The sequence below is a fragment of the Antechinus flavipes genome, chromosome 5 (genome assembly GCF_016432865.1).
Source record: "Antechinus flavipes isolate AdamAnt ecotype Samford, QLD, Australia chromosome 5, AdamAnt_v2, whole genome shotgun sequence".
Lineage (NCBI taxonomy): Eukaryota > Metazoa > Chordata > Mammalia > Dasyuromorphia > Dasyuridae > Antechinus > Antechinus flavipes.
The window spans coordinates 262,363,888-262,389,802 of NC_067402.1; the positions used below are offsets into that span (position 1 = coordinate 262,363,888).

Below are 25,915 nucleotides of genomic sequence, written 5' to 3' on the forward strand. Positions count from 1 at the left end.
TAAAATTCCTAGTCAGGGCCATGTCAATCAAATCACTAAAGGATTAGTTTACAGAACTAGGAAAAAAGCTATCAAGATTCAACCAAAATAACATATTCTTGACTATATGAATCTCAAGAATCTTAAGGGAAATAATGGGAGAGAAAAAACTGGGATAATAGACAAGAAGGCCTAGCAAGATCAAATTTTACATTACACTAAAAGCAATAACCATTAAAATTTTTTAGAACTGGTAAAAAAACAGAAAAAAAATGATTAATGGTACCAAATGGATACACAAAATGCAAAACCATACTTCGTAGTATAGTGTTCAATAAATCCAAGGATCCCAAAACTATGAAGGTAATAACTCACTCCTTGACAAAAAGTGCTAGGCAACTTGGCCAGTGGTTGGACACAACTTCAATTTACCCAAACATTTCAAATCATATACTAAGGTCAGCTCCAAAGAGACATGTGATCTAGATGTAAAAGGCCATATAATAAACTAATAAAAGGAACAGTGAAAATGATACCTTTCATAACCATGGTGAGAGGAACAGTTCTTGACCAAAGGATAAAGAGAATTACAGGAAATATAATAGACAATTTTGATTACATAAAACTGAAACAGGCTTTGCATAGTGCAAGTGAATAATTTAACAGGGAAGAATTCCTTATAGAAAACTTCTCATAAAAATCTGATATGTAAGATATCTAAGGAACTGATTCAAATATATAAGGAAAAAGACCTTTCCTCAATAGGCAATCAAAAGAAACGGATAGGTAATTCTGGTTTTAAAAAAAGCTCCAAATCACTAGTAAAAAAATGCAATTTTTTTTTAATTTTTATTTATTTATTTATTTATTTTTAGAAAAATGCAAATTAAAAACACTTCATTCATACCGTGTACCCCATCCGATTTGCAAAGATAAGAAGCAGGAAAATAGCCATTTTTCAAAAAGCTATGAGAAGAAAGGCACACAATAATCTATTATTGGGAATATGTTAATTGGTCAAATCATTTCAGAAAATAATTAAAGACTATATTCCCAAAGTTATAAAACTATCCTCCAACCTATGATATTATTTTGAGCCTTATACCTCAAAGAGATCAAAGACAGAAATGAATCATTTGTATAAAAATATTTATGGCAGCATTTTTAGTAGCAACAAAGAACTGGAAATAAAAGGAGTACCTATCAACTCAGAGAACAACCAATCAAATTATGGTATATAAATATAATGTAGTATTCTATGCCATTAGAAACAATGAAATGGATAGATTCTGAGAAGCCTGAGAAGATTTGTGTGAACTGCTGCAGAGTAAACAAAGCAGAATCAAGAAAACAATTTACACATTCTATGACATTATAAAGGAAAACAACCTTAAAAGACTTAAATAATAGCAATGATTCATGGCATGAACAAAAATAAGTCTAAAAGATTGATGGTGAATCACATTTTCTACCTCTTAAAAGTGAAGGACTAAAGATGCAAACAGGGTGAAAATATGGATTGGTTTTCCTCAATTACACTTATTTGTTAGAAGGGAGGGCATTTGTCTTATTTTGAGGGAAGAAAAATAATAAAGGAAAAGAAAGAGTATTAATAAAACATTTATCAAACAGAAAAATGAAAGCAAAAGGATGTTAAAGAAATATAAAAGAAGGAAGTCAAGAAAGAGACAGAGACAAACAGGACAATATTGGAGTTATGATAATTTTATTATATATTATTATATAATTTTATTATCTATTTTTAAAAAACAAGCTATCCATAACTGAGATTTATTTCATATCACATGACAATCTTAATACATAATTATGAACTATTTTTATGCCAAGACTTTCCAATTTAAATAATTATATGAAATGATTTTGACAGAATCATCTCTAAAGCAAATTATAATTGGGAGGCTAGTAACCACGATCAATAGTTCTGAAAAAAATAATCCACTTCTTTTTGCCTTTAACTTTCTGCCCCTATATCTTTGCTCAAATATTTACCATATGACTAATTACTTCGTCTGTTCTATGTCCTTCATTTCTTGTATGTGAAACTCTGCAACTACTTTGGTTGATATAACTTGAGTTTTTCCCTGAACTGTTCTCCCTGAACTGTGTATGTCTCTGTTGGTTTCTCTCTGTCTCTGTCTCTATCTCTCATTCTTTGCAATAAGGAATGCTTTGGGAGTTAATAAGAGAATATGTTAAAAAATTAAGGTGATAAAAACAAAAGAGAAATTTTTAAAACTTAAAATGATTTCCTTTCTAACCACAGTTATAAAAAAGTACCTCTTCCATTCTCATCATGAATGCAAACCTAATTTTTAAAAATGATGTGACCTATTAAATTTAGCTCATACTTCCATTTGGGACTTAACTGTGGTATTTGGTGAAAGATGTAATCTAAACTTGATTTCTTCCAAATTATTTTTGAGTTTTCCAATCAGTTCATATTGATTGGAGAGTATTTCTTTGTTAAGTTATTGTCTTGGATTAACTACATACTGTTTTTCCAGTGTTTAGATTTAATTACTTAAAACAATGCAATATAACATTAAAGTTTTCTTTGGTGGGGGGGGGGGAGAGGAGGAGGAGGAGGGGGGAGAAGATAAGAAAGCTCAATAGGAGTCCAGTAAGACCTTTTGAAACTGTTCTGGCTGAAAAATTAACTACTAGAATTTCCCTTGGTAGCTCTGTGGTATCATTCAATCAATCATAAAAATTATTATAATTATTCTTGTTATTACTATAGCTAACATTTATATAGCACTTATTATGTGTCAGACATTGGACTAAATGCTTTACAATTATCTCAATTGATCCCTACAATAATCCTGAAAGACAGATGCTATTATTGTCCTCATTTTACAGATGTGAAAGCTGAGGCAGAGATTATATGACTTGCCCAAGATCACACAGCTACTATGTGTCTGAGGTTGAACTGGAACTTGAGTCTTCTTGACTCCGGGCCTGGCACTCTATCCACTGCTGAGTCTAGAGCCGAATAAGATCTTCAGTTTCACGAAGACAATTATCAGAACCATTCTACTCTTCTCAATCAAAACATCTCTATTCCTTAAACCATTTGTCAAGAGACATATGGGGCACAGCTTCCAGGCCTTTTGTCTTCTGGCTACCCTCCTCTAGATGTGCTCAAATTTGCCAATCACTTCCCTCAAACATCATGCCAGGATTGAACTCATATTTGGTAGTTCTGGGGTTAGGTATGTAGTCACAGGGAACTTCGTCAGTTTGGGAACTATCACCTTCTTCATATAGACAGAAAAGGAAAATTTTTTAAACCGCCAAGTCACATTGTTGGCAGAAATAGGGCCCTCAGAGAATAATTTGAACCTCAGCAAAAATCCTTCTACCATATACACTTTTGGTTTAAGACCTCCTCCCATGGCAGCCAATTCTACTTGGGGGACAGTTTTCCTTAGACTGAACCTCAACGTGCCTCTCTCAACTTTCACCTACCAGGAGTTTTCTTCTCTGGGACCGAGCACAGTAATTACAAGCCATCCTCACCTTCTACAGAACAACTCTTCAAATACTTAAAGGAAATTCGTGCTCCCTTTATCTTGCTTCTTCTAACCATCCCAAGTTCCTTCAAATGATGCTTCTGGGTAATGGTCTCAAAGAAGCATAGAGCAATGGGAAGAAAGCTAGATTTGGAGTCAGAGAACAGGTGTTTGGGCTGTCTCGACTCTGCCACCTGCTTCTGTATGATGTCACATAAGACATTTATCTGTCTGGATCTCTATGTTCTCATCTGAAAAAGCAAGGGTTTAGACCACATGACTAATAGAATGCATCCCAGATCTTAATCTGTGATCCCGGCATCGTTAAGATTTCTTCCAGTTTTAAATTCATCATTCTACAACCATCTTCAGGGTACTCCCTTATTCATCAAGGTTCTTCCTAAAAATGTTGCACCCAGAGGGGGTCAAAGCAGGGTGACTCTGTTGGCTCTGGGGTCCTGGGAACACACTTCTCAGAATGTTGCCTAAGATTCCAATAGGCTGCTACATTACACTGCTGATTTACATGGTGCTCAAAGTCCACTAGAATTCCCAGCCTCTTTTCACACTAATTATTCCCCAACTATGCTTTGTTTTGTACTGATTAAGTGGATTTTTACACCTAAATGTCAGAGGCACAGTAGAGGCTAGAAGTGGAATTGGAATTGATCCTCTATCATTTACTCTCCAGGGGACCTCGGACAAGTGATTTAATTTCTCTGTCCCTCAGTTTCCTCATTCGTACAATGAAGAATGGACTTGATGACTTCTAGGGTCCTTTCTCCCTCTCAATCTAGGGTCCTATAGAGCATTATATCTACTGTTCTTCCTTTTAATAGATTAGCCCACAATCCTCACCTAAAAGGTCACTTCTGAATAAGAAGCCATATTTCTCATATTGTGTGATGTAGCAAGTCTCACTGGTACTGATGATGGTACCAACTCACCTCGTTGCATTTGGATCCCTAAGGTCTGGCTCTGCAGTGTGGCAGGCTGGACAGAGTGAGAGAGAGCTGGACTTCAGTCAGGAAGACTTTAGGTACTTGCTAGCCCTGTGATCTTGGGTAACTGCTCAGTTTCTTCATGTGAAAAATAAAAGAATTAGACTGGACGATCTCTGAGGCAGCAAGGCTGGAGCCGGAGTCAGTAAGACCTCACTTCAAGCCCAGCCTCACACACTGTGTGGCTCTGGGCACATCTGAATTTCTCTATTAAGAAACATCTTCATCTAAAAAATGAGGAAAATAATAATACTCCCCTTTAAGGGTAGGTGTAAGGATCAGATCTGTAAAGTGCTTCGCAAACCTAAAGCAGGCCGGACGTGCTGGCGTGATCTGTGACCTTGGGCCCGCACTCAGGGCAGGCTTTGGTGACCCGCTCCACTGTGGGACTGTCTCTGGTCAATGCCCCGCTCCTCTAGAGCTCGTCTGTCTAGTGTGGTGCCTCTGGGTAAAGTCTCATTAGCAGACGGTGCTCAGCAGGCCCCACCTCAGACCAGGAGCCTCCTGCCTTCTCCCTGCCGGGTCAGAGGCCCACACGCACGTTCGCACGGCCACCAGGTGGCGCCATGGCGCACAGAGTCCTGCACTCAGGAGGCCTTAGACACCCGCTGGGGGACCTGGGGGACCCTGATTGTTTCCAATTTTAAAAGAGGCCCACATCTTTCCTCAGACCCCATTTTTGTCGAGGATGGCTCCGTTCCCAAGGCTGCCTCTCTTCGGATGCCCGCGCCTGCCGTGGGGAGCACGGGGGGGGGGGCGCAGCAGCCGCAGGACAGCGGGCTTGGCCCTGAAGCTCTTTACTTTCTAGGCCAGGACTTCAGACCCTCGCCAGGCGCCTTGGATCTCCGAAGATTCTCTCTCGGTCCCAGCCACAGGCTCTAGGACAGTAAGCCTCATCAGGGAGCCATCACACAGGGACTCCTCATTCCTCTGATCTGAATAATCTCTCTCTTGCTGGGAGCAACCTGGTACAGGAGCCAGAGGGTTGGATCTGCAGTCAGAAAGCCCCGAGTTCAACTCCTACCCTGGACACGTACCTGGATGCAAGACCCTGGGCAGACCACTGCTTCTGCCTCAGCTTCCTCTCTAGATGTGGATGAGAAGAGCATCCACCTCCCAGGATGGTTGTAAGGACCAAATGAGACAATATTTGTGAGACGCTCTGCAAACCTATAAGGACCCATGCTAGCTTTTATTATTATAATTAAGAAGGGCAGCAAGGTGGCAGAGTAGATAGAGGACTGGAACTGTTCAAAGGCAGCCTCAGACACTTCCTAGGACTGGACAAATCACTTAATCCTGTTTGCCTCAGTTTCCCAATCTGTAAAATGAGCTGGAGAAGGAAATGGCAAATTACTCCAGTATCTCAGCCAAGAAAAGCAACTACAAAACAACTGAATTGATGGCACCTGTGGCTAAAGACCATCATTTTATGGAACACAAGCAGCTACTTTCTACATCAGGTTGGCTTTTTTGGCTGCCATATCTCCTGATTGAATCTTTCTATCACTGAACTTCAGGATCCCTCCCTCAGAGAGATGTGCTCTTAAGGGACGTTGTGGGTGACCTGTGCCAAGACCAAAGTGGAAGGGGACGACCTAGGGACAGCGAGGTTCTCCAAGAAGAGGATGCTTTGGAAAAGATTGGGGGGAGGGGATTGAGTGCACTGAAACTCAAGAAGATTCAGTCAGGAGATGTGGCAGTCAAAAAAGACAACCTGATGCTATTCTCTTCTCTCTCTAAAAACACTCTTTTAGACAACAACAGCTCTTCAAATGCCAGATTTCAAGTATTAACTCTATGCAGATGATTCCCAATTTGTGTGCCCAGCCTTAATCTCTCTCTTGAATTTTAGCCACACATCAATTGGCTGTTGGACATCTCAAAGAAACCTCAAATCAAATACATCTAAAATAGGATTCATTCTCTTTCCTCCTGAGATTGCTCTTTCTCAAAAGTTAGGTCAAGGACAAGGCCATCTTTCCAGTCGCCCAGGTTCATATCAAGAGCCTTCCTCCCTGTCCCTTCCCTGATCCGATCAGTTGCCGAGGCTTGAAAATTTGATTTTCACAGCTTCTCTCCTATCCAGCTTTTTCTCTCCACTCAAGGATTATCACTCTAAGCCAAATCTTCATCACATCTTGGGGTGACTATCACAGTATTCTAATTAATTTTGCCATTCAACTGGAAGCACTAGTTCAGTTCACACATATCACTTCAGCAATGGGTGGTCTTTTATTCCAGAGCTTAGAAAAGTTAGGCAGAAGGTGAAAAAGCAGAAGGACCTAACAGAGTAGGCCCTCATGGCTAGACTCCATCTGTACTTCAGACTTAGCTCAGGTGCCTCTTTCATGAAGCCTTTGCAGATCTTCCTACCTGTCAGTGTTTCCCCCCTTTAATTTTTTCACAGAACACTTATTTGTAAAATGTGCTATATCCCCCTACTAATATATAAGCTCCCAAAAGACAGGGGCCATTTTATCACTTTCTTTGCATCTCCAATCCCTAGCACATAGTTGGCATATAATATTTATTGAATTAAATGTCTTGACTCAAAACAATACGGAGAATGAATAAAATGAAGTACATACAAATTTTGCATGCTAAAAATAAAATGTTGCCACAAGCCTACATAATAACAATGTTCCAATGCAAATTAAAACAACTTACCTTTTATTTTTAAAAAATCTTCTGCAATTAAAAAACCAGAAAATAATCTGCACTGAATCTGAAGGCATTGTTAAGAAAGAAGTCCACATGTACAGAAGACTTATTCATTAACTTTTGCAGAGATGGCCTATCTTCAAAGTATTTCCGTAAATTCCGTTCCATGAACAGAAAGGAGACCTAAGCCAAGCTGGGCTGACAGAATAGTTAGTAACCTTATTTTACATTTAAGGGATATCAACATTACATACAGTATGGAATAAATTTGGTTTGTAACAAGATGTTCACTCAGCTCTGGGACTAGGGTCAAAGAAAGGATACTAATTATTAAAATCAATTGTATAATTGTCAAAATGTGGGCCTCAAAGGGCTATTCTTCAACCCCTACCCGCCTAAAATGACCTTCTCCCATATCCTGAGACCAAAGGAAAGGAAGTGACGGGAGCAAGTCTTTTCTTTGGGTTTCTCTAATCATGCCTGATTTGATACTAGCTATAACTGTGTAGTGGAAAGGATAGTTAATTTAGAACAACTTCTGTTTAAAGTGATGCAATTTCCATTTTAGGAGGTGGGACATAAGGTTCCTGGGATTTTTTTTTATGACAATAAAATTCAAACAACAAAAGTAAAAGTCTTCTAATCTTTTAATGTCCCTTTTAATAAGTTGGGGACTCTGTAGCATGTACGTGACTATCTCTGTCTCAACTCTCCACTTTTAGTTTTTAAAAACAAGTCTCAAGAGCCTCTTTGCTTAGTAATTTCCTTTCATTGCCTTTACTTTGCCAATTTTAAAATATTTACATCATTCCAGCAATTCTTGATTCCTTTATTTAGATGTATTTATTCACTTTTATTTAATGAATACTTTATTTCAGTAAATTCATTTCTTCTCCTGACTTTTCAGACTTTCCTACTCAGAGCCTTCTCACCCTGAAGATGTCCAGACTTCTGCTGCCGTTCCTCTGACTGACATGTGAATTTCTATTTAAGATCTCTTTTTAAAGAAGCACCTGGGTCAAACATGATCATTTCTCTCCTAACTTGATTACTTGTTCTCTGAACTTCTTTATGTTCTCTGGGTTACTTCCCTCTCTCTGCCCAAATTTCCAGCATCTTTTGAAATGTCATCTTCCTTCATAAAAATGTACTTGAGGATAGACAATTTCTTTTTTGCTAATATTTGTATTCTCAGTACTTAGGATAGTGCCTGGCAATCAATTAATGCTTTATCTATTCTTCTATCTCTTATCTATTCATCCATTCATTTATCTCTAAATTCATCTATTTCTATCACCTCTATCTATCCAACTGTCTATCACCTCAACATCTATTTTTGTCATCTTTCATCCATCCATCCATCCATCCGCTTATCTCTGTCATCTCTTTATTTATCCCTATAACTTTTATTTCTTTATCTCTCAGTTATGCTTCTCTTTCTACTTATCACATCTATTGGATCTCTATCAGTTTGATCTTTTTCTTTCTTTCTTTCTTTTTACCTACCTACCTACCTACCTACCTACCTGTCCCTATTTCCATTCACTCATTCATCCATTCCTCCATTAAGAAAAGAGGAAGAAGGTAACATACTCAGTATTATGGTATCTCCCCTCAACCAGAAGATGCCTGCAGAGGCCTCTGAGAGGTCCTCCGAGGATCATCCCCAATATTCATTTAGCTTTTCATTCCTTTCCTCACTCCAAGATCAATGTCTATAATACAAACATGAATCTGAACAAAGAAATCACATTGTACTAATGTCGCCATTATTCACATGATGGACCCCACACTCTAAGTTCTTTACCTTCAAGACTTTAAGGTTATGCAAATCAAGTAACTTCCTGTAACTTAATAGTTTTATAAATTTGAAATTTTCCATAGAGTTTTTTGGGGGCATTTCTTGCAGGTTGATACCTGCTTGGTCACTTTTAGTCTTAGAAAGTTACTTGTCCAGGGCACTGAGAGGGGAGGTGACTTGCCCAGGGTCATGAAGCCAGGATACGCTTAGAGGTATTTCTTGAAGACAGAACTTCCTGACTATGAGGATGCCACACTGCCTCTTGTTGACAGAATTTACTTACTTTTAAAAGGATTAGGTGATCTGATAAAAAAAGGTTTTTCTTCCTGCTAATGTTTGTTATTCATGCATTAAAAACATGTAAAGAGATTCTGAAATATAGGTCCTGCTGGAAGATTTGACCTATATGAGGAAGTATTATATGTAAGTTTACTCCAACTCCTTTTAAACTTACTTGGCGCAGCACACCCAATGGGTATGCCGGTACAAGGAATACAGGAAGCGCTGCCGATACATATTCCAAACTTTGATGGATTTGTCCTCAGAAGCTGTAGCGAGAAACTGGCCATCACAGGAGAAATCTACACTTCGGACAGGGGCAGTATGTGCCTTGAATTCGGAAGATTTCCCTTTCCTGAAAACACAGAGGTTACATATTTCCCAGAGGCTGTTAGAATATATTAACTTAGGCATCATTCAGAGGTAACAAACTGATTTAAATGTGTTTTTAGAGACTTAAAATCACAGAATTAAAAAGATCTTTTCACATCTGTACTCTCCCATGACACTGTATTTTAAAATTTGCTGTGTTAATAGAAACAGATACAGAGTGGTCCCCCCCCCCCCATGCATTAAGCTATTTTTGTTTTAAACCAGAAATGGAGAAAAATCATATTTTTAATGGCTTTCTGCCAGATGTTGTGTATTCACCCTGAGATTCTGAGACTGGTGAAGGGGCACTTAAAGCTATAACTAATGGGAACAATAGAAAGATTTTGATGTTCTTAAACAGGGGGTTATAGAAAATGTTATGAAAATACAGACAGGATTTGGAGCATGTGTGCACACTTATGTGTATGCACTCAAAAAGAATAGGTGTCCTGTCCATAGCATCTTCATACTCTACTGTCTTTTCCTAGAAAATCTGTTTATTCTAGTTATCACCTCTGCAAATACTAATCAGCATTAATCAAGGCCTAGAAAACACATTCTTTCTTACCTACTATCCCCTATCCCTAATCCTATAGATGAAATAAAAGAAAAATGCTCTTATTACCATTTCCTTCTTATGGATACCAAGAGCTGGTATCTCTGCACTCTGAAAGCTGAGTTGAAGACCTGCCTCTGATACATACTGGCTGTGAGACTCTGGATCAGTCATTTAACTTCAGAGAGACCTACGCCATGGTCTAAGACTATAAACTGCAGAGGAGTCACAGGCAAGTTTGCTTGGCTACCGGGAGTTCCCTCACTCAGGAGATATTCCTGGACCAGTGAAATCATGGCAGGTCTGGTCCCTATTCCTTCCTTTTTTAATAGCATAGAATTGCTGCTGTGGTTTTCTTTGTTTCAAGACAGGTGAAGGAAGGGAAGAAAGAAATGGGAGAAGTTATAAGGGCCAGAAATTGTGGCTATAAGGAAGCCTAGAACACTGGGAAGGAGTTTTGAGAAGTCCTAACCTTTCCCAAAGCAGTCTTATCTCACTTATAACTGAGATTTAGAAAATGTTCTGTTCAGATAGTAGTGTTAGCATTAGTGATACCTTACAGGAAACTGGTCATGAAACAGAATTTATTTAATGTCCTGCCAAAAGTTTCAGGCATTAATAGATTAGAATGATTCAACTCAGGTCCTGCATAAGCCTCAATTTTTTAAATTTAGTAATTATAAAATCATATAACAGCAAGCTGATGATTCAATTCAAATCTGGCCTTGGGCATTTAGCAAATCACTTAACTTCCCGTCTGCCTCAGTTTCCTGAGAGTTACCTATGTCAACAAGATCACATGTAAATCACATGAATACTATTGTTAGTACTATTTTCATGCTTATAAATTACTGTGGACACTCAAATAATAACAGTCATTTTAGCCACATGATATATTTAGTACATAGGTTCATACTCAAAAAGGTCTTTGATCATTTTAATTTGGAAATACTTTTGGGTGGTCCTTTGTCATTCTTGATGATTCTTGTCCATGGTACTACCAAGTTTCCCCAATGTGCCAGAGGCCTTCACTTCCTGCCTTTCAGTATAAAGGTGCCAGTGGCGTACCCTGGCTAGCCATCCATCACCGTTCCTTCCCGTACAGGTTCAGCTAATCTTCTGTTCTCTTCTAGGTCCTGGCCATTATCTTTTTCTGTAGTTCTTCCTCAAAGTTTCTCACTGATTTTATGCTGCAGCCTGGAAACACCCACCCATGACCTATATGTGATCTTCCTTTTGATTTCTTCAGAGATTGTTGTAATAATGTGTTTCATTGCTCTACAACATGAGAAGCATGGAATCTACAATTTCTTGAAGTCAGTCTAACTGGTTTTCCTCCTTCTATTCAATTCTGGGTCTGAGCACTTAGTCCCAAATATGTATGTGTCTGTCTGTGCATGTGTCTACAGGCTGCTCAACCAAGTGCATGATGTAACTTGGACAACAAACATTTATCATCTACTTGGTCTTTTCTGTGTCAACGGTCAGGCCAAACTCTCTGGAGATCTCTTTGAGAAGACTATGCAATGTTCTGGGGTTTGATACAACAAGCAAAATACAAGCTCCAGATGTTCTTGAAGTATAATGAATTTAAATCATGCTAATGTTGTAATAATGATATTAGATCACAATTATAAAGCCAATTCCAATTTAGAAAGCACTTTCCTTGTTACAATATTATGCGATGAGAAAAATAATGTTCAGAGAAGTTAGATGACCTTCCCATGGTCATGTAGCTAAATAAGTGTTGGCAGAGTTTAACTATGAATTTTAGAACCTGGGATGAGCACTACATATGTTCCCAGGAGCAAGTGGCCTGAAAAGCTTGGGGAAGGGAGGTTAAGAGAGAGGTCAACACTAAACTTGAAAAGGCACAGATACTTCAGGATCCCATGAGACCATGGTTGTGGAAGCTGCTCATCCATAACCCGCCTTGCTCAAGGAATAGTGCTATTTAGCTTCCTATTTAAATGAATTCTTAAGAACAACAATGTGCTAAGTTGAGGTGTCTCTTCACATCTAGAATTCAAGAAACTTGATTACTGGGATTTGGAGAAAAATAAGAGGGGGGAACAGTTAATTTATAGCAAACAATAAGATACTCTAGAGAAGGACTTACAAGAGAAAAAAAGGATCATCTAGCTCAAATTCTCATTTTCAAAAAAGCCTTAAATCCAAGAGACTTGTTCAACTCTTACGGAAAATGAGGCTATTTTTATTTTTTAATTTTTTTTGGGAGGGTGTTCAATGTTTTAACATAATCAACTTGCTTAAAAACTATTTACATTTAAACTTATCATAGGATCAAAAGTTTGGAGCTGGAAGAGACTTGAGAGGCCATTCTGTCCAAGTTCCCTCATTTGAAATGAGAAATCTGAGGGCCAGGGAAGCTGATGCCACACAGGTACAATGGGGGAAAACTGGGATTGGAGCCAAAATCTTTTGACTTTGAATCCAATTAGTTTTCTACTGTACTATGCAGTTTTGGCTCCCAAACAACTGTAATGCTATTTCAGTCACTCCTTCAAAGGCCCACCAGAAATTCAGTCCATTCATTCTCATTTCCTGGTTCTTCCACCATTATAGTTTCCCTTGGTATTATTACATGGAGTTCTCTCTAGCTTTCATTGTATACATCATAGTTGTCCATTTAAAATGAATTAAAATATTATTTTACGTTAATTCCCTGATATAATGTACTTCTATGTATTTAATCTTAGCCGTTAGACATTTAAGTCCTCTGTTATGATATATAAAACTGCTATGAAATATCCTAGATTTTTTGATTGTTTTTAATAAAATGTATCAAGATATAGTTATAACAATGGAGGTATTGGGTTAAAAGGCCAGATTATTTTTGTAACTTTTATTGTGTATTGTCAGATTACTTGGAAAAATAAAACAACTACCTAAAAATCTGTAAACAGATAAAAGTTGTATAAGGCCCAAATCATATAGATTCACAGACTACTAGAGCCAGAAGGAACATTAGAGAGAATCTTGTCCAGCTCTCTCCTTTTCTCAGTGTCAGAGCAGGACCTAGAACCCAGGACTCCTGATGCATGCCCTGGTGCTCTTTCAGACAAGTTGTTGAAATGCAGCATCCCTTAGGGGTGTGGAGCATCAGCCCTTCCAAAGCACTGGTCTCTGGTTTCATGACTTAGTATAAGCAGCTAAATAGGGACAGGGGCACTTCCATCCTTCTAGGGACTCCCTGGCCCCAAAGTTACTCCATACACATACCTCAACTTTGCTGAAAAGTTTAAACAGCTTGAGAGGGGAAAAGACACAAGGATGAAGGGAGAAGAGATAGCCCTCCAGCAGGGGCTCAGGGATTAAGTGTCTTCTCTTGCCTTAATAGGAGTAGGTCCCATCCCACATCAGAGGCCTTCTAATTTAACCCCTTCATTTTATAGATGAGACTTGTCCAAGATCACAGAGGCAGAAAGCATCAGCAGTAAGATTTTGCCACAGGGCTATTCTGACTCCAATGGCAGGGAACACCCAAGTTTGAATGTTTCTGTTTCCCCCGGGCAGCCCCTGAGATCCTTGGTATTCTTTCATAATGTCTGGGCAACATTTGAGAGAAAACTTAAGTCTCCAGGGTCAGAAAGGCAGAAGTGTCCTCAAGAAGGCACATTGGGGCCAAAGTTTCCATTTCCTGTCCCAGTCAGCCACTGCTCCCTGAGATGCCGTCCTCTCTTCCAAGGTGGCATTTAAGCTAAAGGTGTCGGCCCTAAGAGAACTGGATTTCTGGGTTAGGGCCGGGGTACTCTCCCCAATTTGAGACCTAGCTAAAACTTGGGCCCTACAAACTTGGGAACTACCTGAGGGAAGGATCAAGTTGCTCCCTAGCTTCCTCTCACTGCCTTGTCTGCCAAGCCCATCTGTACCACACCCTCTGCCTCTTTCCTCTGACAACACAATAGTTCTGCTTTTTATAACTCCTTTAAATTTCCTGTTGTAGGGTAAATTTGGCCAATGTCAGACAAAGTCCTGGTCACTCTGCCCTACTTATTCTCTGAGTGCTGGAAACAGCTCCAATATCTAATTCACAGGAGCTAAGACTGGGAAAAGAACTCAGCAACTTTTTAGTCAGGTCGTCTTATTTTAAAGATAAAGAATCTGATACCCTAAGAGATTTAGATAATTTAGCTAAGGTCACATCAGTTACAAGTGGCAAATCAGGATTCCAAAGTAGGCCGAGGAATCCAAGTTAATCATAACTTTAGAGTAAGACTCCACAGTCCCCCAAGAGGCCCATGGGGAGATGTCAGGGGATCATGAACTTGGACAGAGGATAAAAGGACATCTTTATTTCAACATAATAGGTTTCCTTTGCCATTCTATGTATTTCATTTTTTGCATTTAAAAATATGATTGAGAAGGAATCTAACAATTTCACAAGAGAACACCAAAGGTGCCACAAACAAAAAACTGAAGAACCTTCTTCTAGAGTAATACTCTGATAGAAATGGCAAACTATTTCAATTCTCTGTTAAATTTCAATAAATATAAAATGTTAGGTGTGTGTTCTGCACTGGTGCAGGATGTCTCAATACTGGAAGAACCTTATGACAACATCATAGGTCCTTTGCATCCTGACAAACATACATGTTATACCCACATAATGATAAAAATTTCAGAGACTGATGATAAAGCATGTGGGAATGGTCAAAAAATAGCTTGAAAAGTGAGATCCCATATCTCTGGTACCACAATATAATATTTTTTGGTCTTTCTCTCTATCCTTTTTTCAAGGAGTTGTATATGGCTCTCAGGTCTTCTCCATCTCCTCCCCTTCCTTCCTGCTTGAAAACAGCATAGATCATACTGACATCCCCTCATAAAGAAGTTGTGTCCAAGGCCAATCTCCTCTAAATTAACATCTTTGGTAATCTTAATCATCCCCATGGCTTCAATTACTACCCTTGATATATCTGCTTGCCAAATTTACATCTCCAGTCCCAATTTCTCTCCGCGCCTCCCGGGATATGTTGAATTATCTCCATCTGGGCACACTACCTTCACCTCAAACCCAAACATCCAAAGCTGAGATCATCTTGTCCTCAAAGCTCCTTTCTCCTCCTCTCTTCCTAATTTTGACAGAAGTAATGGTTTTTTTAGTTAAAAGGATCCCAAACCTTAGAATCATCTTTACCTCTTCCCTCTTTCATTCTCCTTTTCTTGATTATCTCTACACTCTCCATTATAATGGTTTTGAACACTTTCCTCAAGGCTCTAACTCCATGAGCTCCTCCTTCCCTCTTCAAAGATGCTGCTGCATTACACTTAGAACATTCAAGGGTCTCCAGCTGTCATGCAGCTGAACCTTCCTATAGAGTTCTCCAAATACCATGTGAGAAAGAACTGACTTCTTTTTCTCTTTTTCTCTGTGAGTCCCCAGCTTGGAGCACACTTATTATGTTTTCATTCATATTATTAAAACTGTCTAACTTGAGTATAGGTCCCCTCTTCCACTAATCCCCTCAGTGCTCTCATCCATCCTTTCTTTCCCTCCAACTTTTTTCCAATAATTGTCTTTATTTTAAACTTAAATACAAAATGAGAAAAGAAAAAATTGTCATGTACACAGCAACAATAAGAAAGGATACTTCAAAATCAATATCATTTCCCCCAAAATTTTCTTTCTCTATGAATGGTACCTCTACCATCTCTCTTAGCACTATTTTGGATCTTTCCTGTACCTCACCACAAATATGTAGTTCATTGCTAAAAGCTACCCTTCCTAGCTCCACAATATTTTTATACCTAGCCTTTCCATTATACTCCCACAGTAACTACCATTTAACTTCTTTAATTCTTCCCACCTAGAATATACCTTTATACAATAACCTTTAGTTAGTGCTCCCGTCTGCAAACTACGACCTTTTCACATTGCTTCCCCCATAATCTGGCTAATCACTACAAGCATGTTACTTTGCTATTTAAAAAAAAAAAAAAAAACCCTCACTAGCTCCCATTTCTTCCATAAAAACATTTCAACTCCTCCCCTGACAATCAGCTTAGTTATTCAGCCACATCTCAGGTGAATTCCCCTGCTGTAGTGCATGTCCCAACAAAGAGGATTCCTCTCTATGCTGTGTTCTCATCATACCTTCTCCTAGCTCTCAGGCTTTTGCTTACATACTTCCTCCTCTGCTTGGAATTGAGTCAACTTTTATCAATATTTGTTGAAGTTTTTTTTACTTCCTTCAAGACCCAGTTTGGATGCTTTCTATCAAATCTTCCTGACTGTCCTGCTGAAAGTGATCTTTCCACTCCTCACCCAAGATTGGATGGTATCTACAGGTATACAACACTGCATATACAGTGTTACATTTTTCCAACGTACTGATAAGTTTTACTAATTATTTCCTCTTCCTTTTTTTTCCCTTTCTTTTTAAAATTCTTTACAGCAAAGCATGGCTGTCTCAATTCTCCATGTCTGGAACCTCTTGATATCTCAGAGTCCTTCCCTGAAATGTGACATGGAGAATTAAACACAATAATGTAGGTGAAATTTTGAAAGGATTAGAGGACTGTGGCTCTCAGACTTTATGCTCATGATTCAGAATGTACTTAATACAGGTCTTTAGCCTATATGCAATAATTAATTAATATTAAAAATAGATTTTACTCAAAAATGTGTCCAAACTCTAATCATCAGAGAAATGCAAATTAATTTGACTTGGAAATACTACCTACCTTATGCTCATCCAACTAGCAAACTAGCTAAAAAAAAACAAAAATGATAACTGAACTATGAGAGCTGATGAGATTATAAAGGGAAAGAATACTGAGGAAGAGAAGGACAAGGACACAACTTTGGGAGATACCCCAATTAGTGGGTATGAGCTGAATGAAGATCCAGCAAAAGAGAATGAGATTGGTGTGGTCAAATAAGTGACATCAATAGCTTAAGGAGAAAAGAATGATCAATAAGGTCAAAGTTGACAGAGTTCAGAAATGATAAGGATAAAGAAAAGGTCATTCCAATGCAAAAATGTGTTTTGTTTGACTATAAATATTTGTGACAAGGGTTTTGTGCTTTCTCCCCCTTTTTCTCGGTGGGTGAGAGCTGGAAGGGAAGGAAAATAAGACTTGTTAAGTGAAAGAATAAAATTAAATGAAAATGAAAAAGTCATTGTATTAAGTAATTAAAAAACTTAGGACATGGGAATGTTTATGGCCGTCAAAGAAATAGTCAGTGGGTTTGGAGAGATTGAAGATAAGTAAAAGAATGGTAATTAGACAGAGAGCATCCTATTGGAGAAGAATGGATGGAAGATGGGATCATTAGTGCACGTAGAGGGGTTTACCTTGCCAAGGAGAAGGGCCACCTCATTACATGAAGCAGGGATGAAGGAGTCCATGAAGGGGGAAGACATTTGAGTGAACTGAAGTGAATAATAGGAGAAAAAAGGGAGCTATTGACAAACACCTCCAATTTTCTGGTGATAGATACAAAAGGGCAAGATTTTCAGCTAAGCAAGTTGGGGCAAGGGGACTTGTAGAAGGCTTGAACTCTTTTATATGTTGAAACTAAGTCTAGTATAGATGATTAGGGGACTCAATAATTTGAAGGCTCTAGGAAATGTATAAGTATCAATTCTATTACAAAGATTTTAATTTTTTGTGTGTGATCATATGGATTAATGTGGCAGGCAGCTAGATGGATAGACCACCAGATCTAGCATCAGGAAGACCTGAGTTCAAAACCAGCCAAAGAGAACCTCTTCTGTGAAATGGGGATGATAATAGCACCTACCTCTCAGAATAGTTGTAAAGATCAAAAGAGATATTTATAAAGCACTTAGCAGTATTAATATATTATAATTAGTTATTATTATTATATAATATGTAACTGATACCTAGACAAAGCTCTCCACAGCCAAATACCCCTTTTCCTTTCACATTTCAAATTCATAAAACATCAGTTTTAGTCAATTATACTCACCTATCAGGAATCCATAATCTAACAGTCCTGTCACGTGAGGCAGATGCAACTAAGTTTCCAAGTGGTGAAAACTGTACACTGGTCACAGCATCCTTGTGACCCACATAGCGGAAAGCTTTGGGCTGTGGCTTGAAATCCCATAGCATGAGAAAGGTATCCCAAGAGGCACTGGCTATCAAGAATAGAAAAAAATAATCACTGTTTTGTTAAAGCAAAAATATCCAGGTTATACCCATAGTTAAATGTACTTAGGAAAAAAATAATAAAGTATCTGAATTTCATTACAATGTGTAATATCAAATAACAAGGTAAAAGCAAAGGCTAGAGGTGGATAAAGCCACACTGAAGAATTAACAAAAATAATAAGAATAATAAAAGGAGACCTTCAACATCGAACTGTCACCTTTATGATATTTCCTTAGAAGCAATATAATGTAATGATTTTGGTATTAGAAGCCTGAGCTCAAGACCTGTCTATGACACTACTAAGTTTATGACTAGTAAATAAGCTACTTGACTTTTGAAGCCTTAGTTTTTTCATTTGTAATTTTTCTTTTTCTTTTTTAAGTCCAGATCACTTTTTTTTTAAATCAAAATATATAGGAAGCCTCTATCAATGAAACTCTTCACCTACGCTGGTTAGGTCCTTATAGTCTTATTTATTTCAGGTTCATCAGTTTGTCCACAGTCATATAATGTCTCTGAGGAAGCACTGATTCTAAGGAGAAGGGAGAAGAATGCAAGACACTTTGAAACCCTTAAAACATTATATAAATGAGAACTGTTACTATTTGTAACCCCATTGGCACAAGTCCTAGACACTCTACCCAGTGAGAACCAATAAATGTTTCATGATTAGAGAAGGATAAGTAACCCAGGGAGCATCCAACAGACAGCAGCACTGAGGCTTCTGAGCCAGGGGCTTTGAGTACAATCAATAGTACAAACAAATGTTCACGGTAGACAAAAACATAGCTTCTATTTCTGAATTTGAAAAATATTATCATTTTTACTTGCATGTGACTTTAAGAATTCTCACAATGGAGTCAGTGTTATTTGAAAGAACTTTTAAAAATCCCATGTAGTTGTATTATTTTCAAATTATATAAACAAACAGCATGACTGTAAAGGAGACAGATGTCCAGATTCGGAGTCAAAGAACTAGAACCCAGATGAAATAACTTAACCTTTCTGGGACACTTGTAAGATGAGGGAGTTAGTTGGAGGGGGACCTCTTCCAGGTCCAAGCCTATGATCCTGCTGCTAAAAGGAACATCAGAGGGGAGATAAACTATAGTCAGTCTCAAAGAATCCTTAACAAATACATTAAAACTATTTATATTTAGTACATTTGTTTTATGACAACTAACATTAAAGGGATTTTCCAAGTTTATAAATATTTGTTGGCTTAAGTTGATTAAATATTCCTCCTTTAATTTCCTTGGCAATCTCTTTCCCCCCTATCCCCCTTTTTAAAAATACACTGTACAAATAGAAGAATGGCTAAAATAGCTTACGAAACTGTTTTCTGAGGCAGGAAGAATCTGTGATTTCCACTAGAAAAGGGGGACATTGTTCCTAATAAAACCACAGGCTTTTTGAACATTGAAGGAAGTTTAAGAAGCGCTCCTGCCTAGCTCTATTCAACAGTCATGAAGTTTCTATCTCTAGATCTGAATTAAATGGAGACCTTCTGTGCCTCTAGATGACTTTTTGATAATACTACTAAATGATATCTGCTCTCATAAGCACATATTCCCCCCCCTCTATTTGCATAGCTCTGCACACCTCAGGAAAAGGTCTTTAAAAGTTGTTGGAGCCAAATCAATCAATCATTTGATAGCTAAGTATCAAATAATGAAATCTTATCCCAAAATTTAGAATTTTTGGGTTTGTCAAACACTAGATTGCTATAGTTGACTATTCTGTCTTGATAGCTAAGTATCTAAATATGGCTAATATTATTAGCTAAGTGGATCTTTTGGATTGTATTTTCATCTTTCTATCTCCTTCATCTGGGTACAGGAGGGCCTCAGACATGCCTGTTGAACTGACTTTGTTAAACAGAAAAATTCAGATGGCCATTATATTCATTCTTTTGATTCTGGTATCTTGTTTAACCATGTCAATTTCTTGAAGACCAGAAGACAAAATCCTTCATCTAACTGGATGTTCTTTGAGGTCTCTTGCAGTCCTGAGATTCTATGATTCTCTCCTATCTTCCATGTACTTCCCCTCATATGCCCAGCCGGGTGCTTTTTGGTTAGTTTTCCTATCAACACTGGCTATTGAATGCAATGACTTAGCTTTCACTCAGTAATAGGTGCCGATGAAAGGTGGAGAGACTTTAATCTGCACTATAAGGTGCAGCAGTCAGGACTGGCCCACCCAGAGGAAGCTGATGATGGCAAGCTTATCAAGCCAAGTAAGTCCCTTATCAATTATTTGAACTTCAGCAAGTTTCTCCATCTCTCTGGGCTGTCCAGCTCCAGGCCTAGGAATATCATCAGGCACAAGGGAGACATAAAATGACAATACAGCAAAGAAAAAGGAGGTCCAGTTGATTGATGCATGAGATGCTATTATCAACTTGAGTGAGGAGTGAGACTGGGATTTTTTTGAGTTCCTATTTCATCTCAGTCTTCTAAAGTAATAGCAAGTTACACACAATTTAGTTCTTTGTTTCTCCAGTGTCCTTCCCCACCAAAGCCCCACAAGAGAAAAGGTTATTTAATTAGTGATGTCAGTGCAGTTCTGGGCCAGCTTATAATTTGCTTTTACGTTTTTCTACTTGAACCCCACCCTAGATAAATACTGACACATAATTTAAAATGTCAGCAGCTTTGTGTCATTCATAATCAGATGGATCCTTTTGGAGATGAAAGGTCAAATGAAGGGAGTAGTATGAATATATGTATTGTGAAGGAATTCTTTAATGGTGGAAGAGCTTCTCAACTGAGCAGTTTGGGGTTTGCCTTTCAAAATCCCTCTTGTCAAGAAAGATTTCCCTTTTGTGAATTTGCCCTGAGTCACCTGTGTAGAAGGGAAAAGGGCCTTACCTAACTCCTTGGGGCAAATATCCACCACAAAGTACTCATTTACTCAGTAGATTTATTTGGTGATTTCATATAATTAACAGGTATTTAGAAGATGTTTCCATTTGAACTGAATTTTTAAATTGGTTCCTGCTGGATTTCTAGTCAACCAAAACCTTTAGTCTTTCATCGCACAAAATACCCTGAAGACAGGCTTCCTTAAATTCTACTTCTGAAGTTGATTTTCTTTTAACCTAAATGCAGGATTTTTTTACTTTACTGAAAGACTTAACATATATACATTTTAAAGCATTTTAAAGCAGAATCATCTAATGTTAATATCTAAGACATTTATTTCATGTCACTATAAATGTTATAAAATCTGTCTTCAAGTCATCGATCAAAAAGAGTTAAGGACAGCCCCGTACCACATTTCCACAGGTGTCCCTTTAAATCAACATTAATCAATATTCTTTGGATGTAATTATTCAATCACACATGAAGCTATCTAACTCCTCATATCTAGCCTACATTTCTCCAATTTGTCCCTTAAGATATTGAAAAATATTCAACCAAATGCCTGCTGACTAGTCACTCTATCTACCAAAAACCAAATAAAAGTATTTGGGTATATCACTCATTCTTGGAGACTTCCATGCTGGCCAAGCAATCCCTGCTTCCTAACTTGAAATGCTCACAAGCCATGTATTAAACAATTTACTTTAGGATTCTACTAACCACTGTTATCAAGATCATTAATTTGTAGATCTTTTCACCTTTTCCCTAGTATCTTCACTGTATACACTTCCTTTTCTCCTCTGACACTACTACCACCACACTCCTAGGTTATTGCAACATTCTGTTAGTTGTTGTCCCCAATTCAAGTCTCTCCCCAATCCAGTCCATCCTCCATTTAACTGTCAAACTAATTTTTCTAAAGCACTAGTCCAACCATGTCACTTCTCTAGTTAGTAAACTATGTGTCAGGCATAATGCTAAGTGTTAGCATACAAAGGTCCAACTCAGCTCCCAAGAAGCATCCAAATAACCGTGTACACAGCAAAATACATACATGAGCAATCAAAGATAATCAGAGAGGGCATGAAGATTAAGGAGGACTGGAAAGGAACCAGAAAGCAGAGATAAGGAGGGAGATAGTTCTAGGCATGGGGTGGGGGGTGGAGGGAGATAACTAGGTAAAATTCGGAGTCAAAAGATGGAGCGTTGTGTTTGAAGACCAGCAAGGGGGCCAGTGTCAAGAGGTTGTAAAGGATTGGGGAGTGGAAGGGAAGGGTTCATGGGAGCTGATTGGATGATGGCCTTAAAAACCCCAAAGAGAATTTTTTATTTGATCATGGGGAAAACAGAGAGCCATTTGAATTTACTGAATAGAGGCAATGATATGGTCAGACTTGTAGTTTAGAAAGGTTACTTTGATAGCTGAGTGAAGGATGGCTTGTGATGGGGAAGATTTGAAGCAGGGAGAGCAAGCACGAGTCTACTCAGTCAATACAGAAGTAAGGTGATAAGGGCCTACACCAAGGTATAGCAGTGATTGGTAAAGAAGAAAAAGAGGCATAAGGAGGAAATATTATGAAATTAATACCAACAAACATTGGCAAGAGATTAGATATGGGGGGGGGGGAAAGCAAGTGAGAATTCAAGGAAAACACCTGGATTGAGAGCTAGGAGACGGAAGGGATGGTGGTACCTTCAGCTGGAATAAGGAAATAAGGAAAAGAGAGGGTCTAGGGAGAAAAATAAAAAGGTCAGTTTTGGACATGGCGATTTTGAGATTTGTATGTGATATCCATTTCATGATATGGTGTAGGTACTTGGTGATGTGAGAGTAGAAGTAAGGAAGGGCTAGATAAGGAGATTGAGAATCATCAGCACAGAGATAACAGATGGCCAAGATAACCAAATGAAATAGTATAGATGGATGGAGCCCTGTGGGACACCCATGGTTAGCGATATGACCTAGATGGAGATCCAGCAAAGAAGACAATTATCTGACAGGTAAAAGGAGAACCAGGATAGACTAATGTCTCAAAACATCTAGAAATAAGACAGTATCAAGAAGAGGGGTAATCACCATGCTTAAACCTACAGAGAGATCAAGAAAGATGAGAATGTGATTTCGTAATTAAGAGATGACTGAAAACTTTGGAGAAGGCAGTTTAAATGGAATGTTGATGTCAGAAGCCAGATTGTAAGGGGTTAAGAGAAGAATATGAGGAAAGAAAGTGGAAGTACCTGTCTGTAGATAAAGGGAGGACATATTTAAGATACTAGCTAGCAGGGATGGAAGGATTCAGGAAGGTTCGCTAGCATTTCCATTTTGAAAACCATTCCCTCTGATCCAACTGTAGCAGTGCCAATTGAAATCACTATAGTATTTCAGAAAGTCACATTTCTTTTATATCCACTCTAAAGGAAAGCCTCAATAGAACAGGAAAAAATTACTTATATTCAAAATCTTATGAGGTTGTTTTGAGAATTAAATATAACTTTCTAACCTGAATGGTATTTTCCCACCACTACCTACATAGTTCTCAATGAGAGATTCTCAAAAAAATAGTTTTTGGTAAAATTTTAATAGGGCATAGTACTAAGAAAAATGAATTTAGTCTTCCAATTTGATTTAAAGGATAAGAAAAAGATTAACACAGTCAACTGTAAATACATATTAAGTAATTTGGTATGACCAATCAACTAATATTCCCTAGGATATTTCTAAAGCATTTGAAGGTTTGCTAGCAAACTACATATCTCATTTAGACCCTATAACAAGCAGGGGAGGAAGATGCTTGCAGGTATAATCACTCCCCATTTTACTGATAGGGAAGCTTAGTGATTTGCCTATGGTCACAGAGCTAGTCAGCAAAATCCAAACCTCTCCAACATTCATTCCACTACACTATATTGCTTCTTTCTGCAAATGCCATGAAGGAGAAGTCATAAAGAGGGGAACAACTAACTCAATGGTACTCGTGACACAACAACTGAAGTTTAGTTCTATCAATGTAAGTCACATGAAATGAAAGAATGAATCCAATAGACATTTATTAAGCACTTACTATGTGTCAGGCACTGTGCTAAACATTGGGGATATAAAAAGAGGCAAAGATCAGTATCCCTCAATAGATTGTAAGCTCTTTGAGGGCAAAGGCTGTCTTTTTCTTCTTTTTGTATCCCCAGTGCCATGGCAAGCACTTACTACATAGTTATTGAAGGAATAAGAGAATTACAAGCAAAATTGTCAACTATCAATAATGGCTCTCAGCAACAACTGATCCTCTAAGAAATCAAAACACCTGTATCTGTTACCACCTCCCACCAAAAAAACAAAACAACTATACCATTTATTTCATGTTCCTCCAATACCACTTTTTTCTCCCTGAGGCAATTGGGGTTAAGTGATTTGCCCAGGGTCACAGCTAGGAAGTGTTAAATGTCTGAGGCCAGATTTGAACTGGGTCCTCCTGACTTCAGGATTAGTGCTCTATCCACTAAACCACCTAGTTGTCCCCCAATACCACTTTTAACATTTGAAAAAAATGTCTCCATATTTTAACTGATCAGAGAGCCATTTATTCACCTTTTACAATAGAGTAAAACACTTCAACATTCTTTCATGAATTATTCAAAACTGCAATTCAAGATACCAGATTTGGATTGACAACTGAATACCCAAACATAAAGATCATACAATTTTCTCATCTTCATCACAGAAGAGTCTTACTTTGCAAACATAAAGTGAACTGGATCTTTCTGGGTAAACTTTTTTTTAAAGTATAAATCTCAAGTTTAAAATTTGTGTCTAACACTGATTCTTTATAAATTCGGAACTTATTTTCACCCCGCTTATAGTATCATATTAAGAAACAAGACAAATAAAAATAGAACAAGTTTCTTTAATAGTGAAAATATAATTTTCAATGCTGCATTGTTTCTCAAATAATTTAATTCAGGAAACACTTCTTATTCTTTATCCAAAAGGTTACTTTAGAAATTAGAAAGTTTGTTGAACAGTTATTAAAAACCACATAAACATAGTGATTGACTAATTATATATATTCATTTCCCCAACCAAAACATAAGTTTAACTGAGCTCAGCTCATTTAATATTTATAAACAAAAACAATCCTTTTCAAGCTTCATAGATGACAGAGAGATGCCGCTCAGCGACACATATCTATGTCAGGAAAGATGAAAAATAATTTGAAGATTGAAGTGCTAAGAAATAGTTCATTTTCCTAACTGACACCATAAGGATTTAAGAGTGCTATAGATATTCTGGTCAAATTGTATTTACTTTCAAATTCACACAGTAAATATTGTTGGACTTAGGTTCAGGGACATTTCCACTGTGTTTACTTTAAATGATTAAACATTAACCAAAAAAAAAAGGGGGGGGGAAGGAGAACAATCCCCTTGATTCTCCCCTATTTATGAAATGAAAGAATTGTATCAAGAGAATGATTACGTGTACACATGTATAAAGGAATTTATCAGGATTGCTTATCAAGCCGGAACAAGAGGTACCAAGTAAATGTGGTGACTCAAAAAAAACAGATCTCTCCATTCCATTCAGACACCTATTTCTAGAAATGTCTAAGCATTAAATTGCATAATTCCAAAACCAATTTATGCAAATGCTTTAGAACTATGGTTAAACACTCAAACAAAAATCAATGGTACACTCTTCCATTCAATTTTTTTTTAAAAACAG

General features: G+C 37.8%; 1 protein-coding gene across 1 annotated transcript in view; it reads right to left on the reverse strand.

The window, feature by feature from the left end:
* POC1B (POC1 centriolar protein B) overlaps positions 1-25,915 on the reverse strand; it is a 92,492-nt gene that overhangs the window by 60,172 nt on the left and 6,405 nt on the right. Inside the window, exons 3-4 of the mRNA XM_051963640.1 lie at positions 18,146-18,317; positions 9,433-9,612 (exon numbers count right to left, since the gene is read on the reverse strand). Of these exons, the coding sequence (XP_051819600.1) occupies positions 9,433-9,612; positions 18,146-18,317 (352 nt within the window). The remainder of the gene's footprint in view (positions 1-9,432; positions 9,613-18,145; positions 18,318-25,915) is intronic.